Genomic DNA, 23,181 nt, shown 5'->3' on the forward strand with positions numbered 1-23,181 from the left:
CTATCTTAAAAAAAATAAATCTCTTTTGACATTAGAAGCCATATGCTCATTCTACATTAGAGTTGGGAACCACCAGCACATGCTCAGCCCAGGTCAAAAATTTAGTTGCATATAAATTCATTCCTTCTCCCTACACACACAGAGAGAGCCTTTTCTTAATCTCAGGAGCCTAATTTAGGAGTAAGATGGGGATGGGGGGTGGGGCACACATTTTGTTGCTAGTGCTGAACAACTGGGAGAAAGAATTCTTGCTGATCAGTTCAAATTGACCTCTTCAGTTGACAGTAAGCTACCAGTGCATATGTGTAACATTAAGAAAGACTATTCATTTAGACCACAATTCAACTCTGCTGTGTGGTGTGTTGACATGCAGAGGGTCGGGAGGCCGGCTGGCAAGCCCCGCCTGGCCGTTGCCTTCCAGCCGTCCCATTGCGAAGACCATCACTTCTTCTCCGACGTAAATCTGTGACCCGGGCTTCTGAGCCAGGACACACTATCAGCAGATCGCACTGTGCACACAGAATAGGCGTGAGGCTTGTGGAAGCATACTACAACTACAGATTTATTAATCATAAATCAGGATAAAGAAACAGGTTGTCTCTCTCTCATGTTGTCTCAGAGAGAAAACGCAAAAGTAAAAGCTATACTCACAACAGAAGTTCCCATCATACTGTGCTGAAATGCAAACAGACATGTGGCACGCAACAATCCCATGTCTATTCCTTAAGGTGGAATGGAAATGTCAACAATGGCAATTGTCCTGTGGCCATATTCAGAAGTTAAAACAAAGTGTTCTCACGCTAAACACCTTAAGTGCTGCTGATAATGCCAAGGTTGCAGGCTTGATCCCTGTATGGGACAGCTGCGTATCCCTGCATTGCAGGAATGATCCTCATTCTATGCTTCTAAGTGCCACAGCTTAGGTGAAAGGAAACCATTCCAAAGAGCAATGTCAAAAGCGTAAGAGTTCCTTTGCACTTATATTTGAAATGGCAAGTGTAATATGTTTCAGAACATGGTAATGGATTTATTAGGGTAGTAATAAAATCACATGATGGTTCAGTAAGCTAAAATTGCCTACACCTATGGTTTGAAGGAACATCCAGCAGCTGTCTATTTGAAGCCTCTTCACTGCAAGCTTCACTGGGGGCACATCGAGCCAGAGGGAAGCAAGAGACACACAGCAATGCAAGAAAGGGAAGAACTGAGGTGCTGGCATAGAGTTGGTAGGGCTGGTCCAGGCTGCAGATATGGTGACCTCCATTTCAATTAGAGAGGAGGAAAGTGCATAAAATAAGGTAAAACTTCTGGGAAATAACAGTTGTGAAATGTTATATTTTAGGAGTGCGCACCAGCCACAAGATTAGACTTGCATCTGTAGCCACAGCTTTGAGAAACAGCCCAATCTCTTTCTGTGTCCTCCTGATCTGACTCATTTTTCAGAACCAAATTAGATCTGTTATATGATGTTTAGCAATCTTAACCCCCCCCATGAAGTACCTTGTGAGTTCTGTCTTGCGTTTGCTGAAAAATACGTATCGGGCTATTTTGCAACATATGTCAAATGTCAGTCGAATGCCACTCTGCATATTTTCTGGACCTCTTGGCTGCAGGCAGCAACAGCATCTTTAATCCATTTGACTAGAGCTGCAGAAAACTCAGAAGCAGCACCAAGCCTTCCTGCTTATGTATTTTCTTTGTGAGTTGGGGTAGGGGGAAATGGGGCAGAAGTTGATGACTTGAGCTCATTTTCTTTCCAAAGCCATAGATTGGATTATAGTGTCAATACATACAGTACTCAAGTCAACTTGTTTCCATGCAAGAATAACTGTTCTTGTGAGTGCTCCCTATTAAACACAGCTGGAGTGTAACAAGGCTTAGCAGCGTGAAGCAATCAAACAGTTTCCAGTTATAGAAGCTGAGTCGTCCCATCGCCTTTATTGAGCCGTGGAGCATTATTTGTCTTCCGACTGTGTCTTGCCTTTGTAAAAACAGCACAATTAACGCTGATTGTAACTATGGAGGGAGCTGCAGCAGTTGTTGCATTGTAGTGGGTACGGCTCAGGATGTAGTGGGGCTTTCTGCCCTCCTCCTTCTGAAAGCAAAAAAAAAAGGAGGAATATTTTAAGACCTTTGATACCAAACACAAACACATTCCCCATCTAATTATTAAATTGCCTCCCCTACAGCTGTTTTCCCCCCTGTTTGATTGTTAAGTTTGACATGAACATTTGATTTGCTCTGTCTTTTTGTTTGTTTCATATTCAAAGTTTTGATAGTCTTCTATAATGTGAATGCCCTTTTATTCACATGCATATTAACCCACCATGTACGGCAGTGCTCTGGCTGCAGCCATAGAGAAGATGTACTGATGTGCTAACTTGACTACCTGTTTTCCACTGACAGCTGTCAATCTTGTCAATAATGAGCAAAAAATGTTCCATCTACTCATGTAAATTACTACCAAAAAAAGCTATAGTTCCATCATGTCATCTTTCAACTTCCCTTCTGTGACCAGAGGATTGCTCCTAATGGGGAAGAGGGCTTGCTAGACTATAGAGCATAGTGCAAAACAAAATCATTGCTTTATCCTTTCCCTGTTTCTTGTTTTCCATGGCTCTGCATGGTGTCTTGGAGAAATGGTGGCTTTCACTGTCTCGTTTTATTGCTGCCTCACCTGCTGCATTTGTGTACTGGATGGCCCAGTGAAGTCTTCAGATCAGTATGAATATTTATGGCATGTTGATTGGTAAAAGTGTCAACTGCATGGCTGTCCCATTCGGGGGGGGGGGGAGCTGGCTTAGTCCTCTGAGGCCCAGGGCAAGTGTACCCATCAGCCCCTCACCTCACCACTCTGCACGGGCCTGACGGCACCCATAGTCTGGCAAAAAGAAGCAGGTAAACTGAGGGTCACAACTTCATCAACATTTTAAACAATACATCTGCAGAGAGACTGAAAGCTGTGCTGGCCTTTCATGAACTTGCACAGGGGGACAGAAGAGGCTAGACCCACATAAATGCCTGTGGGGATTTCTGCCCCACAGCAAGAACCCTTTTACCCTAAGTTCACTAGTGGTGGGGGTTGGGAGGTACCCCTCTCCACAGACTTGGATACTTTCAGGTATCCAAGGTATTTTTCCTTACACAAGTTAATGACAGGATTCCTATCTCATTAACCTGAGAGAATTAAATAACTGAAGGGAAATCTACCTTCCCCATGGCCCAGTTACACCAAGAGTTCCTGGAAAGGGTGGGCTTCTGGCCCCACCCCCAACCATTTACAAGGACCCAGCATTTCATGCTCAATAAGGACCCACTTTGGGCTATATTGGCTGAGGTGGAGGAGCTGTGCTGCCAAAAAGAACGAGATCACAATCATACTCATTTCTCCCAACAATCCCTCTGAAAAGTGAGGTTTTGTGGGGAAGGGTTTCCCAATGAAGCACAGATGGAGGTGTGCATTGAGAAATAGCATTAAAAATGTTATGAACGATCAAAAGCACTAAAAATAGCAATAAAAGTGTTTGGGTGGTTCACATGGAAATCTATAGCTCATGAGCGATAATCTCAGTTGTGTTTTTTTTTAAGTCCTCCTATAAGTGGTCTGAGAAATCATGGAATTAAGGGCAAAAGTGGTGGCATTGCTAGACATGTATCATGTGAAACATGAGGAAGCAAGAAGCAGAAATATCTGGGTGGTAATGTGGATTGGACCATACTATTGATGATGTGCAAAACCTGCACAAACCAAGCTGAGCCTGATCCATCCATTCCTAACTTGCTATTTCCCACCTGCCTTTATGTTTGACTTTTTCTCCATCCTATCCAGGCTGAGATTTAAATATTCACCCCTGTACAACTCTCTCTCTCTCTCTCTCTCTCACTCTCTCTCTCTCTCTCACACACACACACACACACACACAGGCATTTCACGGGGGCCACATTCTCAGTGGCGTAGCGTGGGTTGTCAGCACCTGGGGCAAGGCAAGTAATTTGCGCCCCCTAACCTGTGGATTTGCGCCCTCTAACCCATGGATTTGCGCCCCCTAACCCTAACCCCCAGATGTTGCGCCCGGTGCGGCCCGCCCCCCTGCACCCCCCACGCTACGCCACTGCACATTCTAACACACTAGGCGATGCCCTTAATGCCCAGTTTGCATCACACCCCTGATGTTTTAACTACAAATGCTTGAGTCCATGTCCTGAGTTTGTAAGCTGATTCTCTGGTGATAACTCGTCACCCCCAATTCCTTCTGGCTACTATCCTTCTATGCAATGCACTTATCCCTTTCCAAAGCAATCTCACTAGGAATTCTTAAAAGCAACAAGAGGAAAACATTTAAATATGCTCACAATTGGAAGATACTATGCACATTAGTACTATCAAGAACAAAACTTTTTAGCTTGGTTATCCTTGAGCTAGCTGTTCCACTGTTTGGGTTGGAGCCCCTTTGCAATTTATGAAGAAATTATTATTGCTTTAATACTGAGGAGAAGGCTCAATGAGTCATGAAAGTGCATACTTGACTTAAATGAGAAGTTGGCTGAAGAAAGCAGGTGTGTGCACAGATTTTCATTTACTAAAATGTTCCAGAGGCAGAAGAACTTTATTTTAATATTGGGTTGAAATGAGAACTGCAGAGTCTCTAATGCATGGATGGAAAGATTCTTCAGAATAACTGTAACAGCTCTGGTGTCTCTTGATTAAAATGTCATTTAATTTTCCACAGCTGTACTCCTGACATTATCATAGACGACCCTGACATTTCCCTGCAGCTACAGCAGAAGAAGAGGCTAGACACCAATGGAGATGTTTCCTTTCCCCGCATCAGAGCCAATAGAATACCATTATAAACTACCCCAATATTTTTCTTCACAACAGTGTTTTACGATCATTATACTTTGGAACACAGTCCCTAAATAGGAATCACATTCATTCCATTTGTATACTCTCCTGAAACATGTTGCCAGTATTTTTTTAAATCAAAACTCTTAGGGTTTTCTTCAAAATTTATCAGACTAATGCAAAATTCACTTTAGCAGCAACCCATATAGAAATGGATGGATGTGTGAGTGTCTATGTTTAACCATATGCTTGCCTCCAAAAACTCCCATTGCATATGTGTATGGAAGTGTAATTACCCTGATTTGTAAGGCATTGCACCTGAGCAATTCACCATACTATCAGAGCTGATGCATGAAATTTCTTAAAGCACCCTACATGTAGTCACCAAAAGATGTTTACTTTCCCCACTGATTCAGTGTTTATGTTGGATTTGTTATAAGGACCTTGTGCATCTGCCATGCAGTGATGGTGAGCTATACAAGCAGGACCAAGACATATTGGCAGAACTGGCACAAACAAGAAAGAAGGCGGAGCAGCATAAGGCAGAAGCAAAGCAGCTGAGCATTCGGATTGAAGATCTAAGAAGAAAATTAAAAGAGGCAGAAAGCAAGGTACGTAGATTGTAATTGTTATCAGATACACATTAAGTATGCAATTGAATGACAATGCATTTCAAATCATTTATATGTTATCACGGTTACTAGAGAAATGGGCCATGGTTTGACCAATTTTATTTCCCTTCTCCACACCTGTACCTTCTCTCATCGCTTTGCGTCCTAAGGTCTGCTTCAGAAATGCTCTGGATTTGTAAGATTAATTTCTTGCATATAAACTGGTTGTCCAAAAATTAATCTGAACTCCCCTGCAAAATGTGACAGCAAAGTTCTTTACACGTTAACTTTTCCCCTTCCCAGAAGAAAATAATTTTAGACCGCAAGGAATTTTTGTCCCCAACCAGGCTAAATAATATTTCAGTTTGAAAAATCTCTGTTACTTTTAATGAATAAATACCATTATCAGCTATAAGATGCTCATTCTATTCTATTGAACTGTGGCATGTCAGTTTCATAAAGTGCGACTTCTATGAGGAATGGTCTTATGGATGGTTTTCAGAAACTTTTGAGCTGGGGTCCTCATGCAGGGGGTTGTTAGTTAGTTTCGCCTTTAATAGCTTATGCGTTACCACCTTCTGCCAGTGAGGCAGCTATAGAAGCACGAAGCCATGCTAGGAAAAGTGGCAATCTCCACAGGGCCTCCCTTGTGATGACACATCCACAAACCCCTATTAGTAAAAAATAAAATAAAAAATTAAGTGTATTCCCATGGAGCTCATCAAAAAGTGACAGCAAAAATCACTCTGAAGTGAAAATGGTTTTCAGTGCCCACCCTTAGAAGAGGAGTTCTCTGCTAAATCTTGTTGCGGTGTCCTTGCAAAGGGATGACTGGACCGACCAGAACCAGCTTCTGTAATTCACTCACTTGCAAGTACAAAATTGCTTTAGGGCCTCTCTGTAGTTTGAAACTTGGCATGCTTCAGAACTTGCCTGTAAAAAAAAATTAACAACTCATTTAAGGTTCATTAATTCAGCTCTGTTGGCCTGTGGGCATGGTGCACATCTTCACTTAAATTGGTTTTCACAAGAAAAGGAAAAAAAGGGCTAATCATTTATGGTCAAGCTAGCTAGGCCTTATGGTCCCAAAGCCTTAAAGATCTATAAAACTAATACCAAGAGCAATATAGACAATAATTAGAAAACACTTGATTTTTTTTTAAAAAAAATCCGGTTAGATATGACAGTAAATTACAGTGCAATTTTATATCTAGATCCATTAAAAATGTATATGTTTGGTAAATTGCATGAGCTTCTTATTACTATGAAATAAAACACCTACTGACAAGTGACTTCCATGAAAATGTCAAAAGCATAATTACTTCCCCCTTGCTTATAGGTGGGTCGGGGGAGAAAGAAGGCTAGGTGTTTTCAATGCATCATTTAATTGTAATAAGACTTTCTTTTTAGATTGAAGGGACATTTTTCTTAAGAGAAGTCTCAGGTTTCCCATTGTTCCGGCTATAATATGCTCAGGACTGCTCAGTCAGGACTGCAGCACATGGAACTGTCTGCAGGATTGTTCCCTACATCTTGGATTAAGCCAGTTTAAGCCACTAGTTTACCAACTCACTTAAATTTGTTCACTGTACTGTAGAATTAAAGTTCTGATAGTGTGGGCATATCCAATGACTGGCCAAAAAGTGAAAGAGTGGTGTTTATTCTAGACTTAGGGAGAAGTCAGATGCTACTTTCTTGGAATTTAGAAAACTGGAAGCAATTGTGCAGCAGTCAGCATTTTAAAGATAATATATTGATTGTTTTTTTATAGTAGAAAGTACATTAATATGTCTTTGGATGATGCACAAAACTGAGGTCCTGACCACTCTTAATTATTAAGTCCCATGGCATTAGGGGTTCAAGCAAATTCTGGCCAAATTCCATCCATCGATTTTGGGGGTTGTGCTATGTTAATTGAGGGCAGAATCTGGCTTAATTTCAGATGGGATAATTTAATTCTGCCTAACTTAATTTCCTATGCTGCTTTTATACTGTCAGTATCATTTTATACCATTTATACTAAAATTTGATTTATTCTGCTCCTTAAACAAGTCAAGTTATCCATCGTGGATTTTGTATTGACTCACAGTGTGCAGGTGGTGCTTGCACAGCCCACTTTCCAGAACCTTCTGGAGCGTTTGGTGCCCACAGTGCTCTTTCTTATTCACCTGACAAGGATCTTTTGAGGTGAAGCATCTCAGTCAAGGGGTGGACTTGGTGTATTTTCCACTTATGGTACTTCATCTTTACCCATCATGGAACAAAGAGCTGCGTCTTCTCTTTTCTGAGCAAGAGTGAAAATCACAATTCAGTTGTGTTCTTTCTCATCGTGAGGCAATATTCAGCTGTTGATTGACTCAAGTAGTGGGACATCTTAAGAAAGTGTGAAGAGTGTGGGGCGAAGATGCCCAGTTTGATGATGCCACCACGGCCCAACTTGCTATAGATTTAGGTACACATACAGTTTGCCAAAAGTTTACTAAGCAAGCTAGGGTGGAGAGAAAATCCAGGTTTTAAAGTTCTTCTCTTATGTCCTTCTCTAAAACTGCTAAGGTGCTGTAAAGCCATAAGGTTTAGTAACTAAGGTGAGGGTCAAATACATAGTGATAGACAGGCAGATATTTAATGGACAGAGCAATCTGCAGGAGGGAGTTTGGATAAGATGTGGAGGTGACTCTTTGCCCAGCTCTGCTCAGCTGTGTGGAATCTACTGCCAGCATATGCTCCTGAAGTGGAGTGTTTCATATTGTTCCCCAGATAGCAAGAAATGAATAACCAAATAGCAAATATAACCATATAGACCAAATGCAATATAATAAGTTTTGATCCTAACTTCCACTTAGGGCTGTCAGTACCATAAAGTCACTTTCACAGTTCCTTGGACAGCTACTCCTGTTCCCTGCTGGTGAGTTTCACTATTTTTCAGTGGTGGAGGCTGCTCTATTTGTCCCTTCTTTTTCCTTTTCTCATTTGTCTTCCTGATTGCCTTCTCCACTCTCCTGCTTCCCCTTGCCTTCCTCCAAAATCACTCTTCTTCCCTCTGCTGCTCTCTTTTGTCTCTCTCCTCAACCTGATGTTCTTCACTCTTTTGCTTTCTCTTCTGCTTCTCCAACAACATACCTCTCATTCTTCTTCCATCTCTACACAGCTGGCATTCCAGGGCCCATAGGTCTTGGATCAATCTCTTAGGGAGACTCTGCTGTTTCAATTCTGACTTTGAGTCAAAATCAGCCAGGCCTACTTTCCTGCATTTGAAGGTATTTCCCAGGGTCAGTTCAGCAGCACTACAACTCTGCCTCCCACCCACAATGAGCAGGCATTACAGTTTGTTAGATTTTGGGAAGCTTTGAGATCACAAGGTGCATAGATCTTTCCCTTCAGATAGATGCCCCCAACCTCCATATAGCCCAATAAGGAGGTGCCTAAGAAATCCCCAATGTGTGGGGATCTGAGCAAGCTTTCTAAGCTAGCCAAAACAAAGGCAGGTATGAAGGCTGTTCATCAGCATTGACTCCTGAAGCAAGACCTGGTCCTGGTGATCATGATTATTCTATCTAAGGCTAAACATCCTTTAGCTCCTGGCAGAACAAACATCCATATTAGAAAGGTTCCAGCAGAAGTTGTCAACAATTCCATGGGAACCACTTTTCTACCAACAATAGTTGGATAGTTTTGGTTTCATTGCTGTTGTCTCATTCCTCAGAAGTGGAATGAGAAATTAAAGAGAAGGTATTCAATGATGAAAACAGTTCATGCAACTTTCTTCTCAATGAAGGAGAGTGGGGGACTCATTCAAGTGGATAAGGGTTCAGTATCTATCTGTCTATCATCTATCTATCTATCATCTATCATCTATCATCTATCATCTATCATCTATCATCTATCATCTATCATAATAAGTTAAAAAATGATTACAATAATATTGTGAAGATGAGAGTAAGAACTTGCTGAGCCAACTATTGGAATTAGGATGTATGAAGGGGTGGTGCGGGGAAGTCAGAGAATGTGGTTAAGAAAGCAAGGATTTGAAATTATACATGTTTGTCTTTGTCTTTGTGTGTTTGTGATGTCAATATAAAAATGTGAAAACCCAATAAAAAATTTTAAAAAAAGAAACTGCAGGTTTTTCCAGTAGTCCTGCTAATTTCTTGATCTGTTTGCAATTTGTTTGTAAATATTCAAGAAACCATTTCCATTTCTTAATAAAAAGTTTGTTATCAGTATTTCTTATTCTTTCGGTAAGTTTCACCATTTCTGCATATTCCATTAATTTCTGCAGCTATTCTTCTCTCTCCGGAGCTTTTTCTTCTTTCCTTATGGGTCCACTATAAATTCCCTTGTGAGATGGAAATATTGCGGAAAATTCCCTCTCCCTCCGGCCCATGATCCTCTGTTGTGTAATCTGGGTCTCCAAGACATGTATTTCCACATAAGCATCAGATAAAATACTGCCCCTTTCTCAGATTTATATACATAGAAAAGCATTTTTGATTCAAAGTTCTCTCAATCAGACTCTTCATAGCCTCAAGGATCTTTATTAAGCATGCAATTCTAAGAATCACCCATCTCTGGGAATAGAACAGAGAATTTTTGATGATTTTCAATCAACCTGGCACATCACCAATTATTTCTGCTTAGCACATCTCTCGTGTGTGGATACCTTTCTGGATTCAACATATGCCTGAACCACAGGAGCACTCCAACGTTATTAAGAACCTACTGCCCACACTCATATGCAATATGCCCACATTGTTCAGAAACTCCTGGGCCTTCTTGCACCCTTGTTATGTCCCTGTTGTGCCATCCATTCAAGATAAGGCTCTTCAGATTATTCTTCTACTGCTCTTCCTTCTACAGGTTATCTATTCCATCCCATGTTGGATGGAGCATCTTTACCTTTTCAGATCCATTAGCATTCCTCTCCCCGTACTATGAAGTGTTGCCATGCTAAAGTACTGAAGTTTTAGAGATATTAACCATTTATATCTCTTAGATTCACAGCAAAATCTTAACTGTACAGGCTATCTCATGAATCACCACAAGGTTACTGCATGGCAGACGTAGTAATCTTTCATGGGCTTACTCTGCCAACTTTTAACCTTTCATTTATTGTTAAATTCCTATGTGCGTACATGAGGACAGTTTAGCAGATTCCTCACAACAACGTTTCTGTACCTGATGCAGCTGAAATGAACAATTCTTTTTAAATTCATAAATCACACCTAATGGTCCTTTTTCCTTGACAAACTATGAAGCCCGAATGCACAGCAGGCACGTCTAGGAAATCACTTTCACAGCTTTTGACATGAATCCTTATTTCTGCTCAAATATTTAATTGTGCTTCTTTAAAAATGTTGTGAGGCCAGGATACATTTGTGATTGAGCTATCTTTCCCAGGATGCTTTAGTTTAAAATTTGCAAGTGTGTGTGTGTGTGTGTGTGTGTCCATTTAAATATAATATGCACAAATGCATAAGTAAATAAATAAAAGCAGGATTTAAGCCGGTCTCATTTAGATACAGCTTCTTGCAAATTCTCTCAATAACCTCAGAGATTTGGGAGGTCACAAACAGGATAGGTAGCATGCCGGTTGGCAGTTCTCTTAATTGCTCCACTTTGCAGAGCTTTATTCTCTCAACTCCTTTAGTGTGACTGAGCCATCTGGCTGGGAAATGTTTTATTATTTCTTAGGGACTCCACTAACAATGCCATTTTTAAAAAAGCTTCTGTGACTGTAAACTTGTTAAAATTGCAGCTAATGAGATGCATTGCAGGTTTGCTGTTATATCCCTCCAAAAAATAAACCCAATAATATGGAATAAAACACAGGAAGGTTTTACTATTCATGATAGCCCACAAGTCCTGTTTAAAAGTAAGGGCATTCTCTGTCATATACCTATCCAAACCATGATATCATCTGAAGGAGATCCAATCCAGGAGCCTTCAACATGTGAAGTGAGGCAGCTGTGCACCAGGGAAGTGGCCTTATTTGTGTTGGTACCCCGGTTGTAGAATTCCCTCCCCTGATAGGTTCCCCTAACACCTTCCTTATATTCTTTATTTCTTGTATATTTTTATTCTTTACTTATCTGTCATCAGACAAACAATTCCAGCATGGGGTAATCAAACATAAAATTAAATTAAAGTACATCAATTTCAGTTTCTTAAAAACACTTTAAAGACTTTTTTCTCCTCCCCAGGTCTTTTACAGAACCTGTGATATTTTTGTTTTGAACCATTGCTTATGTGCTGTGTATTAATTTTTTTTAAGCTATCTGGTTTTATTCTGCTCTCTGCTGGAAATCTTTAGGTCACAAGTTGCTATTTTATTATATGATTCTTTTATGTTATTGTGTGTTAATATTTTGTGTTTGTGAGCCATCCAGAGGACAGTGCTATTGAGTGGCCTTATGTAAGAGTAGTTGTTGTTATTTAAAAGTCACTAGAAGCAGTTTATTTTCTTTGAGCTGTGTAGAGATGGCAGTTTTTCAGAGATTTGGCAATATAGAATCGTTATAGTCTTTGGTCCACTGTGTTGTTCTTGCATTTGCTTTCTCAGTAACATCTGTAGTCAAACAGGCCTACAGTTTTTGAATGCTATCAAAACCAGGAAGACCTGTTTGAGCACAGACTTTATCACAACGTAAGAAATAATGCTTATACTGCAGGCAATAATGGCACTATCATGTCATGTTTGGGGGTGTATTATGTGTCCATAGTCTTAAATGGTATGGAATCTAAATGGTATGGAATCTAGTGGGCTAGTTAATGTGAATCAGTCAACTATTGTGCTGCTCATCACTTTAAATCCTTCATCTGGAGGAAATTGTCTTTTGTTCTGTTTTCCAATTCTTCAAAGCATCCAAAAGGTAGGGAGCCTTTGTTTCTGGAACAATTTTCCCTCAATAGGAAATACATGAAGCACAGGGCACACACATTCCACACACACAAAAATGAGATATAGGGTATACTCATAACAGAGTGCAATTTATGGAATTTACTTCTCCAGTGTATTGCATTACAGTGAGGCCAGCATCACTTGTGTAGGGTTGCCATACATCTGGAATTTCCCAGACATATCCAGAATACTGCAGTCGGCTGCAGTGTCTGGGTGGAAATCGGCTAAATATTGCGGGGGGGGGGTCAACAACTTTTCTGTCTAGATTTTCACTGTTTGAAATATGGCAACTTGCACTTGTGATCTGTTAAGCTCAATATGCCATATTAGCCATGTATGGTGGTTTATCAAATACTTCACTATACCACCTTCCTGGGACTGCAAAATCATGGGGATTGCTAACCATCTGCTGGTTGGGCATCCTGAGTGATGCAGACCTGAATTAGTTATAGTCATCCATTATGCTCTCTCTCTCAAGCCTCAAACTGCTTTCCATCTGCTGGCAATCGCAAGCTTCTTTTTTGCAAGGAACCATGCCTTAGTAATTTCAAGACTATCCCAGGATAAGAGCACAAAGAAAATGGATAAATAACAGCACAATTCCTCTCAGAAGTTAAGCATGCTGCATTCAAGTGGGGTTAGGACTGTAGCCTAAATGTCAAAGATGGGTCTCAACTTTCCGTCTCGTTAAAGAGTCAGACCTGTATCGGTTGTCATTGAAAACAGCATCCTGATATACTGTGGGAGTGCCTTCGCCTCTAGCATGCATGCTCAGTTGCACCCTGAACATGCAGGGTGCTCAGAAATGTTTAGTTATGGGTCCTGTGCTGTGCAAGATGCCATAAGGGGACACATGCTGTGGCAGCCCCTTAAAAAATGTGCATGGTAGAATATTAGTGCTTGTTATAAATGATTTACCATTATTAGATTTCATTCCAGATTTTCAGTTGTCAATTCCTAATAGGGCTTTTAAATCATGGTGAGACTTCATTGCTTTTCCAATGATTTGCCTAGCATTTTATTGGAAGCAGTATGCAAATTCCATCGAGTAATCTAGAATATTTATCCTGGCTGCGTGTGGTACAATTTCCTTGTTTCTTAGGGCTCATATATATTTCAACTAAATATGGCAAATCATACTGCAAAGGATGTCTTCCACTTTTTTCACACAAAAAAGTGCATTGATATAGGCATCAAAATCTTACTATATTTCACTGTATTTCAGTTGTAATTGTTTGTGTCAATTTGGATTTATTTATTTTTTGGCATGGTTTATTGCTGTTGGTCATGGCAACAGAGCGGTTGGCATAACTTGATAGAAGAAGAGACCTCCATTATGAATTATCTTGACCCTGCTACTAGTCTTTATTTAAATAATGTGACCTGAAAGGCATGCATAAATACCCTGACCTCCTAATACTTAATGTAAAGACTAACACACGAATTCTGTGTTACCAGCAAAGTTTAATTATCATACATAAGAAAGAATTGGGTTTCACATAAACAATAGTATCTTCCTCTGAAAGTAAACTCATGATTCAGGAAACATTCAGATAACCAGTTAGCCATTTCTCACTGGGGTCATGTCTTCTCAAATTCAAACTCTGTGAAATAAACAGAATTATAAGCAGAGAGAAACTTGTGGGAAATAAACAAAGGTAGAAAGGAATAAAACCCATTCATCCAGAAAGACCCCTTCCTGCTCCACAGGGAATAGTTGGCTCCCAATAGTACTTAAACTCTAGATTTTCAATGGTTGGGTAGCTCCTAAGCTCCAGTCTTTGCTTCTCTCAAGGGTCAGAAAGATGCAATAGGTGACTGAAGGAACAGAATCAGTTGAAGCTGCTGTGCACCAGCCCTTCTTATGATCCATATGTATATTTTTTTTACTGTAAATATGTGTATACCACCTAACAACTAAAGTTCCCTGGGTGGCTTTCAATCCATGAATACTCTGCCCCACCCCAATCTACGCCTGTTCACTGAAGACTTCAGCAAAGCTGTGTATGCAGCTATACAGCTGTACCGTAAATATGAATAGGGGCCAGCACTTGGTTAATAGTTCAATGAATGTCATAGATGGCGGGGCAGAGCGGAGCTTTTCACCACGATACCACTCTCCTTATTTGTGTTGATTGAACATGTGGCTCATAATGTATGAAGATGGATTTAATAACACATCCAACATCCCTCAAGATTTAGTTTCTCTTTGCATGATCCTCTCGTAATTAGCCATGCCCTTTGAAACGAAAGTTGATGTTGTGACTACGTTTGTCTCCAGAGGCGCATTTGATGAGATTTTGGTGGATTATCTCAATAAAACCCAAGTGCTTGCCTTTAAATGCTGAATTTATTCTAATAAACCTAATGGCATGTTCTTGGCAGTGATGGATGTTCTGTACACTAGACTGTAAAAGGCCAGGAAAAAAATCTCACTGTGTCATGGTAATATAAACATTTTCATTATATAATAAAATCCAACAGATGCTTTTCCCTTTCCAAAACCAATGTGTCTTGAGTTAGCAAAATTCAGCAAGCCACCTCCAAAATGTTTTTATGAAGATTTAAGTCTCCTCCATTGCATTTCTCTCTCTCTCTCTCTCTCTCTCTCTCTCGTTTCAGGATAAAACAGGTGTTCTATAAAAGAACTATCTTGTGCTTACAAAATCCTGTTTAGGATTCTATAACTATTGTTTGGCTTGACCATAAAACAGCACAGCTAAAGCAGACACAGCTGGTCATTAATAACTTACAAAAACTACACATCCATGAGGTCTCCACTGTCATCACACTGTAATAATTTTACAGCATCAGTGCAATAAATGCTGCATTATTATGCTTCCTCCCTCTGCCAGAGTTTTCTCGTTTGAGTTGGAGAAAGCACGTAGGCATGTTAGCAATCAAATTATTTCCAGCAGTAATATTATTATCAGATTTCATGCACAAAGGGCTACTGTAGAGGCCACAGGCAATCTTTGGCTTGGGCTTCCTAAACAACTTACCATTACAAGGCAGCTAGGGGAACAGACCCTCTAAGTGCCGCTTTTTTCCAGGGATGTTGCTGATTTAGAGAAGCCGTCCCAGTTTCTAATTTGATCTGGAATGTCCCACTTTTCCTTAGGATGCCCCTATTTTCAATGGAGAAATGTTGGAGGGTATGGAGCTACCCAACACCCAAGCCGTCTGAAGGCAATCCTGTATAGCGAAGTTTTTAAAATGTTTAGTGTTTTATTATGTTTTTATATATGTTGGAAGCTGCCCAGAGTGGTTGGGGCAACCCAGTAAGATGTGTGGAGTATAAATAGAAAAATTATCGTTATGGAATGGGATGTCCCTATTTTCATCAAATAAATGTTGGAGGGTATCAGGGGACCCTGCTAGCAGTCAGGTGCAAGAGTTTTAAGGGTGGGTGTATAAAGGGTGTGTGTGTGTGATGAGGGATGAAGAAGTGTGTGAATGAAGGGATATAGATGTGCATGTAGCACTGCCTTATATTCAAGCCAATTCAAATAGCCCAGTACCACCTCCTTTGAGTAGCAGTGGTTCTCTGAAGTCTCAGGCAATGGCATTACTACCTGAGATTCAGTAACCCACAATGCCAGAGATAGATCTTGGGAACCTTATATATGTCTGGCATCTGCCACAGGGTTATATGTGCATGGAAAGTCACAGAAGGCAAGGGAGATGGGGCAGATGTGAGAAGTGGCTAATATTTGCAGCCTCACATGCTAACCCCCAAAACTTGTTCAATTTTCTCTGTTTTAACAATCATCCTCAATGTTTTCATATATACATATACATACACACACGAAAATGCATGACTTGCTTACTAAATAAAAGTTGCAGATATACAAGTTTGCCAAAGTTCCTTGTTCAGTCATTAACTTTTCCTCCACCCCCAGCTATGCCGCAGCTTACACTGCAAAGCAGCTTGATATGATTGCACATACGTGATTAGGTAACTTTGACAGATTTTCCCTAGACTGTTTGGTTTCATAATGCATTCTTATGGTCCTCATCATTTGCTGCAATGTACAGATGGTGAAAGCAGAAGTATTTCCAACAAACAAATCACAAGTGAGTGTCGATTGCTTAGCAAAGGTAGGCAATTAAGATGGCCCAAAAATATTGCAGCCCAAAATAACTTCAGCATCATTTTCCCCTGGTAACAAGCATATGGAGTCTAAGCTGGTATTAAAGTGTGCATTGCTGTAGTCAGTTTTACCAAATGTATACTGAGCAGTAAAAGCAACCTTGGTACATTTAAGATATGCAATAGTGGTGGTGCAAGACATTTTAGTACTTCATGGAGTAAAAAGTATTAGACTATATAGGCTCTCATCTTTAAAAATTCACTTGTTTATAAGTAATATATTGATTGTGTTTTTTAGCAAAATGCCATGCACCTTCTTTATTATTTAAAACCACGAAGAGCTGCAAGAACATGATGGCTTATTGAGGAGCAAGTCAGAGTATTGACCCACCTTCTGAGTACTGTCTATACTGATCATGAGCAGCTGTCCAGGATTTTAGACAGGATTTTCTCCCAGCCCTATCTGGAGATACCAGGGATTGAAACTGAGAAAGGAATTCAGCTAAGTTACAGTCCCTTAGTAGTGTATTAGTTGTGCAAGAAAAGGTCCAAGAAGCCAGTGTAGTTTTTGTGGCGGGTTGCACAACCGATCGTATGCTTTCCAACATTTCAGCTTTGGATCCGGGACATGGGCGCAAGTCAAATTGCTGGGGATGGAAGCAGTGGAGAGAAGGAGCAGTGTTGACCCAGTGCTACCAGGTCATAACTCCAATTCTGGCTCAGGCTCGAGCCAGAGGTTGAAGTGGCAAAGAGGAAAAATGGCGGCCATTCTGCACCTCTCCTCCTCTGGGCTCTGGCACATGAGGGGGCAGTGGAGGCCATAACTTCCTCAGTGCCAGCCTGGGGTGGGTAGGGAGCCGCTGTTGAACAGTTGAGTGCAGAGAGCACCCTGAGCCCCTTTGCTTCCTGTTCCCTCTGTGGTGGTGGCCACTCACGCCCCTGCTGTCCATGAGACCCACTCCTTTTCTGTGCACTGCCACCACTTTTTCGCTGAGTTTGCAGTTCCCCAGGGCCTTGTGTTCTGTGCACTCCAGCAGTGCTGGGGCTGGGCAAGGTGAAGCAGACGGCTGTCCTCGCTTCCTCACTCCACCATCCCATCCCATCAACGTTTCTCTGCTCCCCGCCATGCACTCTGATTGGAGGAGAGTCCAGCTTCTCCCAGCAGCCACTGAGGCCACCTTCTTTCATTGCAAAAAGAAGAACAGAAAGTTGCACTCCTCAGCGGCAGCTGCCCAAGGGAGGACACATGGATCCCAGGACATTCCGGAGTCCAATCAGAGAGCAGGATGACTTATTTAAATCCATGATGTTCCGCTCAAACTGGGACAGTTGCTTGATATGAGATTGTTATAGCCCTAATGCTTCCTGTTGCTCAACCTGTTGCACAACAAGCTTCCTCTCGTGCAGCTGTTGCACTGGATTTCATATCATGCAACCATTATTCTTGTCCTTACACTAACACAACAGTGCTAGTGCTGGTGGTCAGAGAATGCTGAATCTAGTCCTGGGTATGTTTTGCATGCCATGTGTGTGCCCTACTACTGGGAAGGGGAGCCATATCCAAAGAAAAGTAGTTTAGAAAGAGTCCTTCAAAAAGATAATTTCCATTTGGCCCAAGTATATCAACTCAAGCTGCCTTCCTAATGACGCACAGTACTTTTGCAATGCAATGCATGGTAATCACTAACTGTACTATTTGAAAGAGAAAGGTAATGTACAGGATCAAAACAATGATTTTGGAGCCTACTGTGAACCCATTATATTGAGATAATGACCCTGCCATTCAACAGTAACGGAAATGAAACTGTGATTATGCTCTTATGGACAATGTTATCCTATGCATATGGACTGGGAAAGTAGTGATGATAAATATGAATATATTAGACTAGATCAAGTGTGCAAAAAATGAACAAAGGATGGAATTTCAGATGAAAGATCTGGTGCGCAAACACCTTAGTTAACAAGGTAAGAATTAATTATATCAGGAATAGCTAGATCACAAAATATGTGTACTTTGTTTCTGAAACATTAAAGCATCAGTGCTAAATAATGACTTTAGTTAGTGAGAGAACCATTTATAATCCTTATTCAAGCCTTAAGAAACACTCGAAAGTTTAGTAATCAGTATCCATGTTATCCTCTTATTCCCAGTTTAAAGGGGGGGGGGGGAAGAAATGTCACAGATGTAATGTCTTGGAAGATTCAACAATCCCCTTTATTTTTTTGTATGATTCTATTTTTAATGTCCAGATTGTGTCCATTCACTTATTTGCACAGAGGTTGTCTGCTTTGTCTGCCTTGTATAAACTGCTGAAAAGCATATCAGAAGAACATATCAGAAAATATGCAAGTAAACAAACCATTGCAATTGTGTTACCTTTTATTAGATCCTGTAATAGAGTTTCCAGATCCTGAGTGGGATCCAAAGGTCACTCTCTGCTAGCAGAATTCCTGCACAAGACTGTGGAGAGACTGACCAGATGTTACATTGAGAAGCCAAGTTTCAAGTGGGAGATAACTTTTCTTTATAGGTGTGTGGGTGGGTGGGTGTGAAAGAGAGAGGGGGGGAAGCCTTAGCTACCTCCCCAGCCTGTGCTGGTAAGCAAGGACGATATCATTGCTTATCCATTGTTTAGTATTAAAGAAGGTTGACAAAAATCATAAATAAGTTACTCTTTTGCCATTTGAGAGTTTGCTTCATGAGCCTGTTGCTGTTCTGACATATCTCAGCAAGGTCAGCAAGTGGGTTGCATATCTCCCTAGGCATTTTATCTCACTTCAGAAAGGACACAGACCATAAATCATCCTGAAAACCTTGCCTTCTCATTTTTCCCTTTAGGGTGCTGTTCTGCCAACTGCCCTGACATTTGTATAATAACCAAGCATTTATTTATTTTTTGGAAGTGATCCCTGGAGTGTTAGTCTTCCTTCAACTCAGGGTCATGGCAGAAAAAAAAGGGAAAGGAAAGAGAAAGTGCGTTTTATTTATTTATATTTTTGCATATGCAGATGTGGTTCAGACAGTGAACGGTTATGCAGGGGACATAAATATTCTACCAAGAGAGAGGTCAATAGGAGATGAATCTGCTCAAACTCCTTCAATTAAGTTGTCGCTGTGGCTCAAGTGGTTATTTTTTGCAGGATATATTTTCATAACTCTAAAATTATAGTTATCTAAATAAGCTAACAGCAGAATGAACTGTCCACTCCAGTGCAAAGCGTAATGTGGGTTTTTGCTTCAGAAGCAGAGACTCTGCTTCATACTTTATTTTTTCCAGTGTGCACGTTCTAGTTCAAAGTAAAGAGCCAAGAATGATTTCATCACATAGACATTATTTTGTTCCTTCTCTTTCATTAACAGAAACCTTCAGAGACAGGAAAGGAGAGAAGTTTTACCCACAATCCATCTTCTCATTGAACTGATAATTCCTCCTTACAACACCAAAGCTGGTGGGTTCGCGACACTTTCCCCAAACCACCTGGCCTCCTTCTCCCTCGTCACCTTCTCATCTTGCCGTGATGACATTATCTGTTCTACTGCCCAGTCAAAAAAATAAACCCAAAATGAGACAGAATGGAGAACAACAGAGGAGCGAAACTGCATCACAGCACTGCTATACCTTCAAACACATTACCTCTGGCCTCTTCTTAAAGGACAAGTGAAGGAGTAGTGCAATGGGAGCATCTCTCTCTCTCTCTCTCTCTCTCTCTCTCTCTCTCTCTCTCTCTCACACACACACACACACACACACACACACACACAGCCCATTCTGGTCCTTAGAGTGAGTAGGCTGCTGTTTCCTCTGCAGTAAGTCAGTGACAGGGGATGTGTGGCCCTCCAGATGTTGATGGACTACAACTCATCCCAGACTGCTGGCCGCCATGCTGGCTGGGGCTGGTGGGAGTTGGAGTCCAAATAATCTGGTGAGCCGTCGATTCCCCATACCTATAGTAAATTAATGTGGAGGGCAACAGGGGGCACTGCTGAATATCAGTCTTTTCCTAGAATGTAGTATTTTCTCCATAAACCAGCTAACGACAAGTTTGCAAAATAAAGTGTGAACATCAGCACCCATGGTCTTCCACAGCAGATAGATGAAAACATCCATGCATTTTATCACCACTGCCAGTTGATATGTACATTTGCATCACAAAAATTTAAGAAGCATACAAAAGAGAAAGAAAAAAGGGAAAGTTCAAGAATTCACAAAAGTTCATTATTTTAATGCAAATATGTTCATTATTTTATTATATTTAAGAGTGGCCATTTTTTATAATCTTGTTCAAAAAGTAAATATGAATACAATTATTCTGGGTAACCTCAGAACCGGACATCATTAAAAGGTCACTATTCCACCTCATTGCTAAAGTATTGACACGTTTAATGACAAAATGCCCCCAATTTTTATTGCTTGAGCTGTCTCATACTGAAATGTAGGAAAATATTCTGTGGCCTGCTGCCCAAGTCCTTCATGCAACAAAAAGAATTAAAATAAAAATTAGATGTAATGAAGTCTTGTGAATGAACTATGAGATTGTATATTAAATTTTAATTACTTTTTTCTGAAATGTAATCAAATAATTCAGAATTAATGTTGCAGTGAGGTATCACTTACCTTAACCTCACCCAAGGGGGCAATTGGAATATGTACGAAATGTTACCAACATGGTTAATGTACACCTTTTGTCGTCTTGATTATTTCTTTGTATTTTCATAGACAGATGTTCTCTGTATCTTGAGAGGTAACATTTTTGTAAGAATAATCATTTTTGCCATTATCATACATCAGCCAAATTAACAGTGAAATCTTATGCATGTCTACCTAGAAGTAATTTCCATTGTGGTCAGTGAAATCCCAGACTGTGATGAGATTGAAGCAACTTTTCTTTTAAATACATATTTTGTATAAAAGCTTTAAAAACTTTATATCAATATTAAAGAGCTAATTGTGTACTCTTTGCTTCCACACCTATGGCATAATAAAGTAACTGGAATGGAGCCCCTAAAATATTCAAAAGTGATTTGTAAGTGGGCAGGAAGTGTTAGTTTTCCTGAGGATATATTAGACTTTTGTGAAGCTGCAAATACATGAAAATAAATATTTTGGTAGCCATATTAGTAGTTCCTTTATATGTTTGTGTTATTTTGTTCACTCTGTCTTGTAAACCTGCTGTGCAGTTAGGCTGAAAAATGTGCATCTACTAATTTATAACATCTGTCAAGATATTGTATTTCTTTTTTTTCCCCTTTCCTTCTTGACTAAGTGTTTGTTCCAAAGGTGCCTTTCCACTCCTGGAAAGAGTCTTCCATTCACAAAAAGTCAGGTTTTAGACCCAAAGCCCTGCCAATCTCTCAATGGACTTGATCCTCAGACCCTTCCACTACAACAGCTTGTGGCAGGCATAGCAAAATAGAAAGAAGAATCGGCCACATCTTTCAGCCACTTCAGTCACACAGTAGGCTTGCCCATCGATGAATGATGTTCTGCAACTTCTTGGGAACTGCTCTAGAACCTTCCTCATAGTGCTATGTCAACCAAAGTGTTTGCAGAATGGCACCAATAGTTATTTTTGTTCCAGTCTATGTTCTTCAGATCCAAACCTGTAGCTTGGGTCCAAAGCTATATTTCTCAGATGTCAAAGCCAACCTCCAGTTGTAGTCTTTAGGCAGGACTACAAAAAGGGAGTACCCCTTTTTAACATTCCAGTAGTTCAAGACCTGGTCCCAACTGTTCAAATTGTCTGTGTTCTTTGCTCAGTCAATAGAGCATAAGACTCTTAATCTCAGAGTCATGAGTTCATGCCTCATGTTGGGCAAAAGATCCCTGCATTGCGGGGGGGGGGGGCTAGATCACGCTCATAGTCCTTCCAATTCCACGATTCTGTGAATGGGCATAGATCTTCCAAGGGTAAATCCCATTCACCTCTTGTTGTGGCTGATGTGCTCAAAAATATACATCCTGTAAGGAAAATATTAAAGCACAAACTGTTCTAGGTGATGGAGCACTGAAGAAATTGTCTTTCTTGTTTTCCCAGTTTAAGTAAACCTTGTAAGCTCTTATTTGGAATGACAGAAAAGCAGTCAATGTTGGAAGATTATTTTCTTAAAAATTGTTAGAAGCAACCACAATAACAAAAGTTTGAAGAATAAAGGATGTTGCGTGGAACCTTTGCTATTATAGAGGCCATAGGCATTATCTAATCAAGAGTCTTAATGTGGGGGTGGGGAAGAGAAACAGTCTTCAGACTTATTTTAGGGTTCAAAGATCTGTCAAAGATCACTTTATTGAAAAGCAATATATTGCTTGAGAGAAAAATTCAACAGAGTGTCTCGCTGCTAGGCTGATTGCCCTGATCAAACAGGTTTCACGCAAGTTATAGTGCTGCCTGGTCCGTTTAAGCAGCTATAGATAAGGAATTTAGTCAGGCTGTTACTCAGCTTATCATCTGCAACTAACCTTGTGGTTTTCTTCCTTCAGTTACATTCCAAGAATTTGCTTGCAATAACAAGTTCCAGCAACATCTCTTTTCCTTTGCTTGCTCAGGCACAGTGAGCCTGCCACTAGTGCCTTGCATACGTGATAAAGAAACAGAGGGCTACATTCTTGGATCAAATCAGGCCACAACTTTATTGATCACAGATGTAAGTACATTTGGCTCAGGCATTGCGTGATTTCCCATTCAGTCAGCTTACCTGCTGCCTGCTGATCAGATGATCAATTCTGGGATAGGA

At 40.5% G+C, this 23,181-nt stretch overlaps 1 protein-coding gene across 2 annotated transcripts in view; it reads left to right on the forward strand.

The window, feature by feature from the left end:
- Positions 1-21,564, forward strand: part of CCDC102B (coiled-coil domain containing 102B) — a 76,745-nt gene extending 55,181 nt beyond the window's left edge. For both annotated transcript variants that reach the window (XM_083518739.1, XM_083518738.1), the window contains 2 exons: positions 5,287-5,457; positions 19,810-21,564. In XM_083518739.1, the coding sequence (XP_083374865.1) occupies positions 5,287-5,457; positions 19,810-19,866 (228 nt within the window). In that variant the 3' untranslated portion in view covers positions 19,867-21,564. The remainder of the gene's footprint in view (positions 1-5,286; positions 5,458-19,809) is intronic.
- Positions 21,565-23,181: the final 1,617 nt, after the last annotated feature.

The sequence above is a fragment of the Podarcis liolepis genome (genome assembly GCF_965112155.1).
Source record: "Podarcis liolepis genome assembly, chromosome: 8".
NCBI lineage: Eukaryota > Metazoa > Chordata > Lepidosauria > Squamata > Lacertidae > Podarcis > Podarcis liolepis.